At 38.8% G+C, this 17583-nt stretch overlaps 1 protein-coding gene across 1 annotated transcript in view; it reads right to left on the bottom strand.

Moving 5' to 3' along the window:
• Positions 1–12375, bottom strand: part of NEGR1 (neuronal growth regulator 1) — a 350646-nt gene extending 338271 nt beyond the window's left edge. The window contains exon 1 of the mRNA XM_036256224.1: positions 12181–12375. Within this exon, the coding sequence (XP_036112117.1) occupies positions 12181–12356 (176 nt within the window). The 5' untranslated portion in view covers positions 12357–12375. The remainder of the gene's footprint in view (positions 1–12180) is intronic.
• Between the last annotated feature and the right edge of the window lie 5208 nt (positions 12376–17583).

Genomic DNA, 17583 nt, shown 5'->3' with positions numbered 1-17583 from the left:
TCACACTCTACCTGAACAAAAAAACAAAAAATGGAAAAAATGTCCTCGAGTGAGGATTTAAAAAAAAAAAAGGAACTGCCATATGATCCAGCCATTTCACTTTTGGGAATATTTCCAAAGAAGTCCGAAAGACTAATTTGAAAGAATACATTCACCCCCATGTTCATTGCAGCATTATTTACAATACCCAAGAGTTGTGGGCCCAAGTGCCCACCAGTAAATGAGTGGATAAAAAAGCTGTGGTATATTTACACAGTGGAATACTACTCAGCTGTGAAAAAAAAGAAAAAGATAATCTTACCCTTTGCGACAGCATGGATGGACCTGGATAGCATTATGCTAAGTGAAATAAGCCAGCCAGAGTAACACAAGTACCATATAATTTCACTCGTATGTGGAATCTAATGAACAAAATAGATAAACAAAATAGAAATAGTCTCATAGATACAGAGAACAGACTGACAGCTGTCAGAGGGGAGGGGAATTATGGGCTGGGTGAAAAATATGAAGAGATTAAGGAAAAAACAAACAAACTCATAGACCTAGACAACAATATGGTGATTACTAGAGGGAAAAGGGGAGGTAGAAGAAGGTACAGAGGGTATAAATGGTGATGGAAGGACACTTGACTTAGTGTGGTGAATATTCAATACAATATACAGATGATGTATTATGAAATTGTACAACTGAAACCTATATAATTTTACTGACCAATGTCAACCCAATAAATTCAATAACTTTTAAAAAATTCTAGCCCTTTTATTGACTATTCCAATGTTGTCACCTCTTCCATTCTCAACTCTGTCACAAATGTCCATCTTTACCCTCTAACTCTTCCACTACCATCACCTTGTACTTCCTAATCCCTTGTATTTCTTCTGTTCTGTCTGTTCTCATTGGTTCATCTGTCCTTGAAATTTCATGATACCACCCAGGCACAGTGATGTTTTAGTTCTGGTAAGTGAATCAAATCACCATCAGTCTGTTGAGCATAAAATGTATGGTTCTGGAGCTATTGAGTGTACGGTCTGCACCCGAATAACTATAACTATTTTTGGTGTGTTTTGACTTTCAGATTTAGAGTCATTTCACTTGTTACTGTGTTTAACAACAACAAATGCAAGTTGTCCATTAAATAGAATCTTTAAAATATAAAATATCAAGAGTTTACATAAATTACTCCATGCTATTGCTGTGTTAGCATCCATTTTGTGTGGCCAAAAGGCCAGCAGGTACCTTCAGCTGACATCAGCCCCTCATTTAGTTCATACCCTGGATAATAACCTAAAAAGTCATAAGTAAATAATTTGAAGTTCCTGATATCATTTCCCCAGCAGTGCTTGAGAGCAATCTCCTCTGCATTTCCTGGTGTGCCTTCACTTTTTTCTTCTCTGCTTAGATAATCATCCCCCGTCCCAATACATATACACTTTATGATTTGAATTGACCAATCTAGCTTTGGCCAGGAAACCCTAATGCATTCCACCCAGGGACCTTAGTAAAGTCATATGTCCCAGGTCCTGCTGCTTTTTCTGCCTACATTTGGCCTTGAACAACTCGTGTGGCCCCTGGAGGCATGCCATCTCCTCCAGGACCTGTGAGTGATAAACTTCTCTATTTCAATTTCTCTATGGTCTTGTATTGAACCAGGGATCACCGTCTGATACCCCAGGGTACCACTTATCAAATGTTATTTTAATAAAATCACAAAAAAATGCATTCAACAAGTACTATATAATGATTTCACATATAATTGGCACAGTGATTAAAATGGGGAAAAATTTACCCATGTCGGTAATTAAAATAGTGCCAACAAATTTCAGATTAATATCAGGAAAAGAAAAGAAGCACAAAACTATTAGCTAATATAAATTGGGTGCTTACACTCTAGTAGGCACTCTGCTAGCATTTTACAAGCATTTCTCACATCATCCATGCTATTTTGCTAGGGAGGTACCAAGTGAGGTCACACAGCCAGTAAATAGAGAAACAGAAAATCAAATTCTCATCACTCCTATTTTGAACACCTCAAAGCATGATGGGTTTTTCAATGCAACTAAACAATTATAATAAAAGATAAACTCTAGCCCTGGCCAGTCTTGCTCAGTGGTTAGAGTGTCAGCCTGCGGTCCAGAGAGACCCGGGTTCGGTTCCGCTAAGGGCATGTACCTCAGTTGCAGTTTGTGCTCAGCCCTGGTTGGTTGTGCAGGTGGCAGCAACTCGATGTGTCCCTTTCACATTGATGTTTCTCTCTCTCTCTCTCTCTCTCTTCCTCTCTCTCCCTCCCACTCTATCTGAACAAAAAAATGGAACGGTGTCCTCGGGTGAGGATACAAAAAAAAAAGAAAAAAAAAACATAAACTCTACGCATAAGCAAAAGTAACTCTTTCTATCTGTTTCATATTAATGATGGGCAGAAAATGATCAGTGACATATTCTCAAGAAGACAAGTGAGCAATTATTCAAAGATTTATATATAATTTCCTTTTACGAACAAATTACAAAGCATTGGTCCTTGATCTCACTGCAGGCCAAGGTACAGAGCTACATATCTATCTTTTAAAATAAACATAGCCCTGGATGGTTTGGTTCAGCGGTTAGAGCATCGGCCTGCAGTCTAGAGAGACCCGGGTTTGGTTCCTGCTAGGGGCATGTACCTTGGTTGTAGGTTGTCCCCGGCCCTGGCTGAGTCGTGTGGGAGGCAGCCACTCGATGTGTCCCTTTCAGGTCCATGTTTCTCTCTCTCTCTCTTCCTCTCTTTCCCTTCCACTCTATCTGAACAAAAAATGGAAAAATGTCCTCAGGTGAGGATAAAAAAATAAAATAAACATAAATTGACTAATAACAGACATATACGTGAGTGTAAAATATGATTTTGAAAATTCAGTTTGTATAATGTATATCATCACTTCATCATGGGTAGGATGTAGGTTTAACATTATTCCAACTATTAAATGAATTATTAAACTTAAATTATTTCCTTTTTATTGTAATTCTTTCATATAGTACAATTTGTGGGCTTAGTTTTTTATCATCCCAGTAATCTAAAACTTTAGGTAATTTTATTAGAAATAACTCATATAGCATAACATACTTACATCTCTTCCTTCTTCCTGTCCCTTCCTCCCTCTTACCTTTGATTCCTACACTCAACATTCAGGTTTTGAGCACTAATAATGTGACAAGCAATATGTTAAGCTGTAGAGATGCCATTTTCTAGTCAGCTGATCAGTTACCAAGACATTAATTTGAAAATGGGTTACTCACAAATCAAATATATCTAAGTATGTTCTTCTATAAGAAAGATTATACCTATAAGATTAAAAACACTTTATGACCCATTTGATTTATCTACTTAATATCCCAATACAATAATATGTAATGTTACAGGCAATACTCTCTTGCCTTCTGATTATAGCTCTTATGTTCACAATATCTCCTAAATCCTTTTAATATCTTTAAATTTAATTTAGTTCCATGAGAGGAAAGGAGTTTCTGAAAACAACAGAACACATTTTTCCCATGGCCCTTTAAATCAGCTAAAATCTTTCAATACTTTATGGCAGGAGCTATACCTTTAAGGAAACCCTATTCTATAGCATGAGCATGGGCACTAACCTGTGTCCAAATGACTTAGTGAAATACAGCAAAGAATAATTTAGTTCTGGACTGAAAAGGGTTATAAACATCTCCCTTAAATTCAACAAATTACCAGCTATCCGGAAAGTATAACATACTGGCTTCTATTCAAAAGAGCAACACTTAATGTTGGCAACACTGCCAAATTCCTGCTTTCTTATATTCCCCTTTTCCTAGAGAAAATGATTAAAAGACCAGTTTCCATGCCAGCTGGATGCTTAAGAGCATCAAAGGTCCTCTCTCAGGATTCAGAACTTGATATGGCTTAGAAACCACTATGCTAATAGATAACCACCCCAACATTATAAATCAAATCCATATAACCACATTAAAATTCTATCAGCTGTATCAATAACCTGTGGTTTATAAAGTACCATTGGCCAAACTCTGGAAGATGTTTGGAATAATATGAAAGTTCTGCCCTGGTTTGGGGTGTATAACTGCTTTTCATAATTGAGAGTTATTCATCCATAGCAAATAGCCAATTATTTCTACCTCTTTACTTTTATCGATTTTATTTAATTGAAACCTTAAGAGAAAGGAAGAGGAGGCTCCAAAATTTGAGGTAGAAACAGAAAAATTTTTGCTATTTTGAACATTTCCTGTTATCTGTTGATTATAATTGCAAATAGTAAAAGCCTTCCTATATAATTTAAAATCTTGGGTCTTCTTAAAATCATAACTACATCTCAAAATCTTACAATAAGTATACCATTACATTTCAAACTTTTCCTTTTGAAACCCACAGTAAGAAATACACCTAAATTTTTTACACAACACACACAAGCACACACACACCATAAAAATTCAATCGAACAATATGTTATTTACCGTTATTATGTATAATGCCCTCTATTCTAACACACTTTATTTATTTATTTATTTATTTATTTATTTAATCCTCACCCAAGGACATTTTTCGATATTTTGTTCAGATAGAGTGGAAGGGAAAGAGAGGAAGAGAGAGAGAGAGAAACATGGACCTGAAAGGGACACATTGAGTGGCTGCCTCCCACACGACCCAACCAGGGCCGGGGACAAACTGCAACCGAGGTATGTGCCTTTAGCGGGAACCGAACCCAGGTCTCTCCGGACCGCAGGCCTAGGCTCTAACCGCTGAGCCAAACCGGCCAGGGCCTAATGCAATTTAGTTTAAGAACACTTTTAGTATCAAGTATTTTTTCTTCAAGATACACTGTAGGTTGTACCCTGCAATTTAAATACACTGAATGATTCCAATATGTCTTAACACTAAATTAGGACTTTTGCAAGAATTATTTAAGGCAGAGGCTACTCAAATATAGATTCAATAAAAAGTACTTAATCACTATAAGCATCAGATCCAACACAGTATGAAAGATATTACAATTATTAAAATCCGAAACAATTAAAAAACTAAAGAACAAATACATTTACTCTTTCATTAATCCTTCCATGGGTTCATTAATTAAAATTAGTGGACGTCCACTTGATATATTCAAAGTTATCTGTTAAGGCCCTAGGGGTAGATGAACAGTAGTTGTACAGCTTGCAAACCCAGGTGTTTTGTCAATAAAAATTAATACATCTAAAACAGAATGTACATTTTAACAAAAGATCAAAAAATAATATTATTATTAAATTTCTTCAATATCTTGTAAATTAACCACATTTTTAGATACAGTGCACTAATTAAAATCCAATCTGAAAATGACTGTAACTATGTAGAAAAATCCTAGATTTTACTCTCTACGATGGAAAGTTCTTGTTTTCAGTTGATGAATTTAAAACACCTGATAAAAGAGCATGTAACCCAATTTAAAATTTTCTTTATAAAAGCCATAAAGGTAATATTATGCTCATAGTGGGAAAGAGAACAGTATATTTTATTTTCTCTTACATATATAAGGTGTCAATGATAATCTGTAACAGGTCAGCAAAACTTTGAGAAAGACAGAATGGCAAAGATCAATAAGCAACAGCCTTCCCAATTCAGAAATCCTCTCTTGAGCATCTTTGATAGAGGGTCATTTCATTAATGATGGTTTTAAATTAAGATCTTTAAGGTGGAAGTTGTAGAAATGAATGAAAAGTAGGACTTTATAACGACTGCTTGTTTATACTGGAGGCAGACACCTAAACAAATATCTTTCAGAAAGTAATGTGAAGAAGTTAGAGGGAAGGTCACCACCTCATTTAATAATTAGTTAAGAGGGAGAGTAAGTTAAAAAACAAACAAACAAAAACAATACTCACTAATGAAAATTCCCTTAGCTATTCTATGTAAGTTATATGATGTCCATAATGTCTTAAATTATGCTAATATGAACAAGATATGGTAAAAAAAAAAAAAAGGATTTGATTTCTAATCAAAAGAATCAAATGGCTTGAGAGACTAATTTCTACTGTGGTCAAATACTTCAACACTTGAAACATCAGTATTGTTATGGTCATATACTTCATAAGAAATTGAAAACTCCTCGGGCATTAAACTACATAAAGGAAAGACTTTTAATTCCTATTGATTTAAATAGGCAACACTGCAAGAATTATCTCAGCATTTTGATCGCATATCCATAAGCAGAGTTTAGCCTTGGTTCTTTTGCTCAGTCAAAAAAAAGATACAATGTTATTGAATTTGCCAATATATATCCATCAGCTTCTTTATTTTTACTCCCATAGCAACATTAAATATGTTCACTAAAATCATTTATTAAATTGTAAATTTAATTAAATATTTATAAATTTACTTTATTTTCATCATAATCTGGGTGTGGGAAAAAAAGCCACATGCTCATCTTTCTTGTTTGAAATATGCCCCAATATTGTTATCCAATGCTAGTAAGCAACATTATAGTGCCATGGGCAAAGTAGTAATTTAATCAAGTATAATTAAAATCACTGAAACTATTACTTTTCATTTTGTATTAATCAGAGCTCTACCAGAAAAACTTAAAGCATTCTGGATATTTAAAACAGAGGGAATTTAATGGAGGGAACTGATTACAAGGGGATAGAAAAGCTAAGAAGCCAAACCCAGCAGTTAGAACAGCAGGAAACCATTACTGCTCCTAGCATGAAAGAATAAATGGATGAGGCATAAACAGAACCCCAAGAGCCAGTTATGGGGTGGAAGATGAAACAAAGAGGTTCCAGTGGGAGATGGAGATACTGCTGGACATTTTCCAAAACAATGAAGGAGTGGAGAAACAAACACCCTGCTCTCTCACTTATTATGTCTTCCATTCTCCCCAAACTACCTATTATTGACCAACCATAGCCTGAAGACAGGACAGACTGAGAAATGTGGCTGAGGGATTAGCTCCACTATCTATTTCCAACAGCATAGAGTAGCACAAGGCTGAAGTTTGGATATGGTCAATCGAGCCCTAAACTGCCACACACAGGATGTGAACATTTCTGGAAACTTCAGAAGTCAGGTATTGCAGACTTAACTTATTTCATGGAGCTGTTTAATTACAAAGCCAACCTATTTAAAATAAGTAGTTCATTAGTATGTTTGTGTTCAAAGATTTATATAACCACATGGGCTTATCAATTCTTCTGAATGAAAAATATTGGGCAAAAATTAATTTATCTATATGTTAAAAATACTATTGTTGCCCTGGCTGGTTTGGCTCAGCGGTTGGAGCGTCGGCCTGCGGTACAGAGAGACCCGGGTTCGGTTCCTGCTAAGGGCACGTACCTCGGTTGCAGTTTGTCCCCGGCCCTGGTTGGTTGTGCGGGTGGCAGCCACTCGATGTGTCACTTCACATTGATGTTTCTCTCTCTCTCTCTCTCTCCCCCTCGCTCTATCTGAACAAAAAAAAAAAAAAAAAAGAAAAAAAAAATACTATTGTTCTTTAATATAATAACTGATTGCATATTACTATACCAAGTAATAAGTCATGCTAAAAGAACAGCTCAGAAAAGTCACTACAGGTAATACTGTAGCATTTTATTCCATATTCTGAAACACAATTTTCCAATTGACTCAGTATGGCAATCTATTACCCCTTCTTTTTTTAAAGGAAAAAAATCATAATTTTAAATGTATTTGTTCAATGGCACTATTTAATAAGCATATAGGTTTTTACATAATGTTTTAATGTTCAATATTGAAAATATCTATATACTTGAACAATGGCATATGTGATGCATTAACGTGTAGGAATGACCCAACAGACAATATGAGATTTCAAGGATATTCTGCAAGTACAACATAATTGATTTCTATTGTTATTGGTAATTCTCCATTCTCATACATAAGTCATTTACTTTCTTGTGTCCAAACCAAACTAATTAATGTAGTTTAATCAAAAGGCAAATGTATTGGACAAATAGACTGACAAATAATAAATACTTATCATATCCATTTATAAATCCACTTGTAAAAGTTTGTGTCTTCCAATGGATATATCTTCTGTGAAAGCGTGCTCTATGATTTATGCTTTAAGCAAAATTCTTCTTTCTTATTACAAGATCATATTAGGATCTCATATAAGTTCCATTCAAAGCAAGTTCCATTAAAATAACAGAGTTGTGTTCAACTTTGCTAAGGTAAAATAAATTATGTTTAAGAAAAGACTCTCCCTTCCTTTGATTAAAGTATGACAAAAAGAGAACAGAATATTTTGAATTCACATCAGGAAGGTGGCTTAAAATGTACAAAATTCATACACAGGAGCTGAAGTAGAAACAGATAGAAATAACTAGCTTAAAAATGACATGTGTTTTTAAAAATGTTCAGACACTGGGAGGATGTAAATGAGGATGTCCCTTGTATTGTTTCCAGTGAATATTAAACACTTTGGACATATTAACACAACTATGTTTGTTAAAAAGGTAAGAATAAAATAACTGATTCACATTAAAGTAACTGTAAAACTTTATTTAAAAAGTCATCAAAATTTATGTATTGATCCAGAGCTGAGTTATGTTCCCTTTGATTTTCCACATCTAGAAATACCAAATCCTGAAATATGATCAATGAGGTTCCAGCATCTCCTGTTCTTCACTATGTGACCCCATGAAACATTAACTCAGACCGTCCATGTACTGCAAAATGCAATTTGAAGACTGAAGAAAAAGTTAATTTATTTACATACAGTTTAACAAGTTTTATTAGGCATAAAATATTAATCCATATTAAATGTAATCTCAATTAAAGTCACTTTTTAATAAATTAATGAATGTATTAGTTTGTGTTTGTAGCAAATTACACTGTACTCTAGACACCCATGCATTTATTTGAATCCAAAGTTTAAGTACAGGAGATACCAGATGTTACATCATTGAGTAGATGCATCATCAAATACTTTATCAAGAAAATCCAAATAGCTCAAGTGAATCCTTCAGAGATTTATCAGTGAGTAACATTATTAGGAGAAAGGGAAATTTTGACATTTAATATATTTCTTCACCAATCTTAAAAGACAAAATAAAATGATAAGACTATGGAAATATTGAATGAAATTTCATCATAAGTCCTCTAAGCTAAACAGAGAAGATGGTTTACAAATGATAGATATAGTTAGTGGATCACAGAATGAATTTCCTCTTGTATTATAACGCCAGTTAAGGAAAGTTTTGTTTTTCTTAATTCTTTTTTCTAAAACAGACACTGTAGCATTTAGGAGATAAAAATGTATCATTTGACCTTTAAACTTCTGTTTCATTAATGTAACCACAAGCAACAGAGTCACTGACTGATATGTTTGCACTGTCAGGCCTTTAGCTCTTAAAGTTATTTGATAACTGTTATGCCTCTATTTGCTTTTTATTAGAGACACCTTGAGGAATGTGTTAGATTAAAAATAGACCATTTTGCGTAAAGCTTAATAAATGATATAATGTAATTCAGTAAAATATTCTCTTGAGCAATAGATTTCTGTACTTTAATGGGGTGGTTGTATATTTGAGGGTAAATTTTGTTTAATTTGTTTTGTTTTCTAATGAGTTACAGAATAACATCAGGCACAATTGTTATTATCCAAAGCAAAAATACCACATCTAACTCTGTAACATTACTTTTAATGAAAAAATATGTCACCTGACGTATACTCAATTAGTCTTTAAGTTCTGTCTGTACTGGTCTATGAACAGAGGCGGTATCAGTTACAACAGAGTAATTAAGAAAAATTACTGAGAATTTCTTATAAATATATATGTTAAAATATTTTTAAAACCATGACAATATAAAAAGGTTAAAAACGAGATGCTCCCTAGAGAATTCTAGAATTACTATAAGCAAATTACTTTGGGTAAAAAGCAACCCAGATCAGATTTCTGCTGCATATGACAAAAATTATTATTATTTTTAAAACACTGTAATTAGAACATTGTTTAGAAAAGACAGAGATTCTATTCTGTTTAAATTTTTTTTAAGTCAAAAGTTCCCTAAAATCAAATATTCCAAAACTCAGGATATAGCAAAACAAACAAACAAACAAAAAAAACAATGAGGTACAGTGCATACAAGTAAACAGGGACTGCACCAAACCAACAACACTGGAAAGATATTGTCCCCTCTAGTTAGAGAAGCTTTAGTATTGGAAGCAATAAGTGAACTAACCATAGGTCTCCTAGAGGCAAAACATGGGTTCAGCTATTTTAATTAGCTATAGTATTTATTGGATTGTTCATCAGGAACAAAAATGCCAAGATATATCATCATAAGACAACCAGTCTATCAAATTCTTCAGTTTGAAAATATTAATGCTCATTACCAATAAGCAATCTGTAACATATAATAGATTTCAGCTCCCGTTATATATGGTTGCAGCCTCTGAAAATAGTGTCTCATCCTCACACCACTATTGTTCAAACTTTTAAAACAAACTTAAGATAAAGAACATAAACATGGGCTTAATTTATATCCTCTATGTGACAAAGAATGCATTGCTTTTATCAACAATGAAAAGGTATTTTACTAAGTTATAAAAAATCATTCATTACTTTTGTGTACACCTAGTGGCATTTTGTGTTTACAGCAAAGACAACAAGATATATTATAAAAGCATGTTACTGGTGTATATTAGATATTATCATAGTATTCCACACAAATTTGGACTCATAATATGTTTCAGAAGGTATAAGTCATATACCACACCCAGATCCCAGATCATTAAATTTAAAATATGTTACATGATCCAACAGAAACATACTCCACTCTTTCACCTAGACATGCCATGTATACCGATTTTGTACAATCCACACTTATGAGCCAGCTACCACCCAGTGGAGAGAAAGATCTTTCAGGGAGATTTGAGGTGTACGTCAGGTGGGGGTGTCTGGGGGAAGTGGGAGGGCGATGGGAAATGAAGGAACAAGGGTGGTTAGCCTTGTTTAGGTCTAAGTACTGCTGGTCATCAATTTATATTTTCACAGGAGAGAAAATGTTTCCAGAAGCTCACTCTGCAGTGCTGCAAAGGGGTAACATCAGGCTATAGATGTTCATTAATGACAAAACATTTCCGTGCTCAAGCTTCGGGGATAAAGGGAAAGAAGGGAGAGTTAGAAAAAGAAGTAAAACTGAAGATGAACGGGAGGAGGAGGGAGGGAAGAAAGAGGGAACAGAGAGGAGAGCGCGCACATGTGTGAGTGACAGTGTGTGGAACAGGAGAGAAGTGTGCCTTTTAGACACTGAAAGAGAATCTGAACGTGAAAGTGGTTGTTAGAGCATGGAACAGCCAACGTGTGTGAGGATGTGAGAACAGAAAGTATGTGAAGAAGCGTGTTTCAGAAAAAGACTTGTGAGGGTGAAAAAAATGGTACAGAAGGGTGTTGGAGGGAACATGCCTGTGTATGTGTCAGGGACACGGCGAGAGATGGGAAATGTGACTGACGAGATCACAGAATAGGAACATTAATGAGGAACAAAAATAGGGAGCGCGGTAGGGGGAAGAGTGCGGGAAAGGGGGTTAAAAGAAGAAGATAAACATGAGAGTGGTGGCGATTTTAAGAAAGAGAAAATCGAGATAAAACAGAAAAGGAAGGAAAGAGGCGTGGAAGGGGGGAAAGAGTAAGAAGAGGGTGGGGAAAGAGAGGGGAGAAAGGGGACAAGCGGTAAGAAGAAAGAAAGAAAGAAAGCTGAAGAGGGAGAAATGGAGCCTAGGTGTCCAACTGAGGGAAAATAAATGGGAACGGGGAGCGAGCAGTTTGAAAAAGTCACTTAGACTAGAGGAAAACAGAAACAAACCTGATAAACTTGTCAGACTCTCCACGAGCACCCCATGACAGTAAAACAGAGACCTTGTGCACTGAGTTTCAAAGAGCCACCTGCCCCTCCTAAACCGCACACTCCACTCATCCCGGGGCCACTTGGCGTTCGGGCAAAGTGCTTTCGCATCACGGGTCCAGCCTGTTACCTGCCCCGGCGGAAAGGGACCAGGGCTGGGGCAGCATCAGCACCTGCGTGTCTTGAGATGTGGTCTTTTGATAGTGCTCGCCATCATCATTATTACTCGGGTTAAAAAGAAGGCAAAAAAAAAAAAAAAAAGGTAGAAAGAGAGACAGAAAGAGAGACTGAGACAAGTACGAAAAGCACGCCGGTCTTCCTACCTAAGCACCGCCGTGTCCCCTTTTCTGACCATCATGTTGTCCACGGCCGCCCAGGGAAAGTCCACACTCTGTCCAGCCGGGAGGCAGGAGGGTAGGAGGCAGCACAGGCTGAGCAGCACCGCCGCCAGCCACTGGTTCGAGCAACAAGCACCCTGCACCAACAGCATCATGTCCATCCCTGCTCGGGCTGCTCACTCCAGAAGCCTTCAGCTCGCACTCCCCCACCCCCTGCTGCTGGCGAGTCTTCCCGGGAACCAGGCGGCGCGCCACAGGATTCTCTTTCTTTCTTTTTTTTTTTTTCTTTTTGTTTTTTGTATTTTTTTCTTTTTCTTTTTTTGGTGGGTGGGTTTCTTTTCTTTCTTTCTTTATCCCCTCTAGTTGTTGGGTGTTGTTTCTCTCTCTTTTTTGGCCTCCCCTCCTCCGCCTCTTCGCCGTCCCTCCCTCCCTCCCCTCCCACCCCCTGGCACCACACTACACCTCCTCTCGGTTGCTTTTGGCCGAGTCCGGAGTGTGTCTAATTCTCGGGCGGCTCGCACACCATCTAGCGAGGAGGCGAGCGCGCCGGCGAGTGAGGGAGGAGGCGCGGCGACGGCGGAGGCTGGGCGAGCGGCAGCGGCGGCGGCTGCAGTCGCGGCGGCGGCAGCAGCAGCAGCAGCAGCAGCAGCAGCAGCAGCAGCAGCAGCAGAAGCAGCGCGGGGCGCAGCGGCGGCCGGCGGCCCCCGGGCTCGCGCGCGTTGCCAAGCGGCCGTTTCCTTAGCAACCCCGCCCCGGGATTGGGGCTGCAGCAGGGAGGGGAGAAAAAATGAAGGGGGAAAAAAAGAAAGAAAGCGAAAATATATCAGGAGGAGGTATATCACAATTATGCAAACTGCGGGGGAAAGAGAGGCGTCGCAGACAGGAGGCTTCCCTTGCTGTCAGCTGCACCGGAGTGATGCTTTGCTAGAGAAGTCTCCGCGTCGGGCTGAGGGGAAGAGAGCAGAGGGGCGCTTTGCTTTCCCTCTCCCGTGCGTTTTACCTCTTGAGGCACCGTAACTTTAAAGTCCTCCAAGTTGGGGTCGGCGCCATCATGCCGACGGGGACTGAGGGGTTTTGTTGTTTATTTTTTACGTGTTCTCATTCTCGCCTGGGCGGCCGTGTTACAGTTAACCAGCGGCCCACTAGTTCACTCTTCACCTGTTTTGGGAAATAGGGAGGGACGAGCGGCGGGGGCTGCTTTTGAGGGATCGCGAGGGGGGTGCATGCAAGGCCTTGCAGGAGAGCAGCGGGAGTGTCTGTAGGGTCAGTCAGTATGGTTCGGAGAGCGCCACCCTCCCTCGTGCTTGTTGACACTAAATTGTGTGTGGGTGTGTATGTGTATGTGCGTGAGGCATGGTCAAAGTGCAGCGTGTGTGGATGCGTGTGAGAGAGTACGGTATGCGCGCGCACGTGCATGCGCGCGAGCGGTGCGCGCCGGCCTGTGCGCGCGCGGCACGCAGGCGCACTGGGCGGTACGGGCGAGTGGTGCGGGGATGCAGTCGCGGAGAGACTACAATCTAGTGTTTTAATTGTGTAGAGCCAGGCGGTTCTGTTATGTAAGAGGCTGTTTCGCCCAGTTGAGCCTATCAAGCGGAATGATCAGCCTCCGTATCTAGGCAGCGCAGGTTATCGGGTTTACAAGTCACAGGGTTGTATTTTTTTAACGGCCTCCAAACCTGGGTGGCCCGGCTGCCTGCTCGGTGGCGCAGAACCGCCAACCTGCCTCCCATGTCGCAGCCCTTTCGCCGCTCGCCCCGCGGCTGCGAGCCGCCGTCCTGGCCCGTGGCGGAGTGGGGTGCTGGACACCGGGCCGCCCCCTTCATTTTCTACTTCTTCCCTTCTTGAATTCATTTCCAGATTTAAGAACCTTGAGCTGTTCCGGGCCGTTTGCAGATCAATGTGAGAACCGAGGCTGGAGCCAATAGCAGTTACGCCAATCAATCTCGTTCATTGAGGAGTTTGGAAAGCAAAGCGGGGAAGTGAAGAAGGGAAACTAGTACAGTCATTTAAAAAGTATGCTCATCACCCCCATTCATTCTTCCCTACCTCCACCACTATCCTCCTTAAGCAGCCTTTATAGATTTTCTTTTCCTGACCCCAGACCTTTTTGGAGGAAATAAATAAAACCTCGCACATCCCTAACTCGTTTTCCATAATGCTAGCAAGGTCCTTTGGCAAAGCGCACAGAAGCAATAATCTCTGCAGGGGTCAGCATCCGGCTGCCTCCCTAGACTGAGCTTTTTACGAGGCAGGCAGGGAGTCGTTTTGCTTGGCGGTAGCAGCGCTCAGTGATTTTTATCACCGTGCATGAGAATATGTGGAGAAAGGGAAGGGTTCCCATCACCTGTGACCACCACACTGACTGATCTGATCGAAGAGCTCCTAACCAGCATCACCTCGCTGCTGAACTGACACTCCAAGGCTTGGCAATTAACGGAGACGTTAGCAGCAGGAGTTACTGACTTTATTAGTATTCAAGCCTGACTCTCAAACCCAGCTTGGAAATTGAGAGTGCAATAGTATTCAACCGCATTTTGAAATATCAATAAAATGTTAGTCATTTGAGAATGAGTGAAAACATTTTCTTTACCGTCTGGTATGCTAGGAAAATAATTGTCAAATGACAGACTCCTGCTAATATTGATGCCAAATACCTAGATAACACTGTCATCTCGTTAATTGCGTTTTTCTTTCTCGCGTGGTACACTGATGGATAAAGCTTAAAATTATCTAGGGCAAACCGGGGATTAGAAAAACGGGCAAAGTTATGCAGCATTATTTAGCTTTTCTCTAGAAATAATCTAGATTCATTTGAAGAGAAGCAGAAGGAACAGCTTCCGGTATTATGACTCAGTTTAGCGCTTTTTTTTATGCAGGAATGGGGTACCAGCGTTTTCTAGTACAAGCTATGAAAAGCATCCTTTTGTAACTACTGTTTCCCAGAGATCTGACATCTTCAAGGAGGAGAGAGGAGGGAGGAGGGAGGGGGAGGAGGGAGGAGGGAGGAGGGAGGAGAAAGGAGGGAGGAGGAGGAGGGGGGAGGGAGGGGGAGGAGGGGGGAGTGGGGAGGGAGGAGGAGGAGGGAGGTGGGCTTTCTGTGACCAGGGATGGAGCTATGCAGCAGTTTTAATATGTACAACAACCCTTCAGGCTTGTAAAAGGAAACTAGAACCACTTCTATTTAAAGGCAAAGATTTTATTTTCTTTATTTCTAGTGTTTACCTTAGCTTCCATTCACTGATCACAAAACACTTAACTCTTACAACACCCATCCAAAGGGAAGCAGTATCTAAACTTAGTTTATAGATATGTGGACTGCGGGAGAGATTATTTACATATATATGGGGCAGCGCCTATAGTTACAGTACTTTTGCTATTCTTCTGACTGGGGAGGAAAATGATTTTTAAAACTTTATGACCTTTCTAAAAGCATATATTTGAGAGGATTTTATAGTGTTGCAGTATTTGCTTTTGAAGACCTAAATTTCTTCCCAGCAGAGACCTAAATACTGACAGTCTCGGCTCCTTCTGAGAAAAACAAAAACAACATTAAAATGAAAGGAAACCTCCCAGCTCAGATAGCTCATAGTTCCTTATTAAAATTTGTTTTTAAGTATCAAGAATGGGTAACAGCATTGTTTGAACTTTTTAGTAGGTATATAATCCCTTGGTCATAGATTTTAGGAACTGACATTGGAATGAATTGCTACTTCCTTTTGAGTCACGTACCTTTAATTTGTTTTCAAAGCTTGACTTCTATCAGTTGAAGAAATGTGATAACCTGTATGGAGTTAGTTTGGAAGGAGAAAGATGGAGACTGATTGTGATAACTGATTATGACATTATGTAACTTGGCTCACACCCTTGTTTTTCATACTCTATGACTTCAGGGTTGTGGGGAAGATAAGGTTACAAGGAAGCTTCTTAAACTTCCATAGTTTGATAAACTTGATTTTTATTCAACAGTGTAAATGATATTATTATTATTAGGGGAAAAGAATATAAATTCATATATGTTTTCTGATACTGAATAAGTAAACCCAGATACATTTTTCATGCTATTACTGTCTAGGCATGAGAAATTTTAGGCAAACAGGTCTCAGGATCTAATGGAAATAACTAATGAGATAACTTTGTAATTCCTGAAAGAGTCAGTCAGGGAGCTCTTATAAACAGGATATATGAGTAATAGCTCCTTAACTTGGGCTATAATTGATTTTCTATTTGGATTAAGGTAGTTTAAGCTTGGAGCACCTTATCAAATTAAACAGACTTATAGTGATGATTTGCAAGTCACTGTGAGAACTAAGAAGAAGTTCAGGGTCTTCGTTGTGGGTGGGAAAATCTTCCTTTATAGAAAGGTTTCTCAACCCAGATGCTATAGACATTTGGGACAGGTTATTGTGGTCAGTACTGCCATGTACATTGGAAAATGTTTAGCAGCATCCTAGGCCTCTACTCACTAGATGGCAATAGCACCAGTAGATGGCAATAGATATGATAACCAAAATTTCACTAGATGTTGTCTAAATGTCTGTGGATTAGGGGAGAGAGGGCAAAAATTGCCTCAGGTTAAGAACCACTCCCTTATAGATTACATTTCTAAAACTATACCATCTTGTGCTTATCAAATAAAATAATGAAGCAGATTTATAGGAAAATAAGTATTTTATTTGGATTCTATAGTTACAAAAGTGGCTCCCCCTGCTCATCAATTAAATGTCTGCATTTACCTGTCATGTGATAGAGTGACCCAGGTTAGCAAGGATGTAATGAATTTAATGGCTGATCATTAATATCTTTCTATGATTTCTTGGTGGGAGCTCTTTTATTTAAGCCAGAGTTGAAGTGATAGTTCTCATTAATTTTTTTTTTCTTTATTGATTTTAAAGAGAGGAAGGGAGAGGAAGAGAGAGAGATAGATGCCCCACACTGGGGAATTGGCCCACAACCTGGGCAGGTACCCTGACTAGGAATTGAACCGGCAACTTCTTGGTGCATGGGTCAGCACTCAGCACTGAGTGACACCAGCCGGGCAGATAGTCCTCATTTTTAAAAGAAATTGTGTGTGTGTGTGTTTTAAATAAAAGTGTAGGAAGATGTTTGAGCTTCTTTCTGGCAAGAACAAACTTTTATATTCTTTATATAGTGACAGCTACAAGATACGCAGTCAGGAAATGGCTACTAAATAAAGGAGACTGAAAACAAAGTCAGTTTCCTGTTAAATCACCCTATGTAAAACATCATATATTCATTCATTTGCCATTTTTAAAAATGTCACTTTATCTATTAAATATAGATGTTAAGCAAAGAGGTAAGGGATTTTGTTTTGGGGGAAAGAGGGGTGCAGGGATACCTGTATTATTTCCAAAACTCTTCAAACCATTG

This window comes from Molossus molossus, unplaced genomic scaffold, assembly GCF_014108415.1.
Source record: "Molossus molossus isolate mMolMol1 unplaced genomic scaffold, mMolMol1.p scaffold_m16_p_12, whole genome shotgun sequence".
Classification (NCBI taxonomy): domain Eukaryota; kingdom Metazoa; phylum Chordata; class Mammalia; order Chiroptera; family Molossidae; genus Molossus; species Molossus molossus.
The sequence above is the reverse complement of the archived record's forward strand: the minus strand, read 5'-3'. Positions and strand labels throughout refer to the sequence as shown.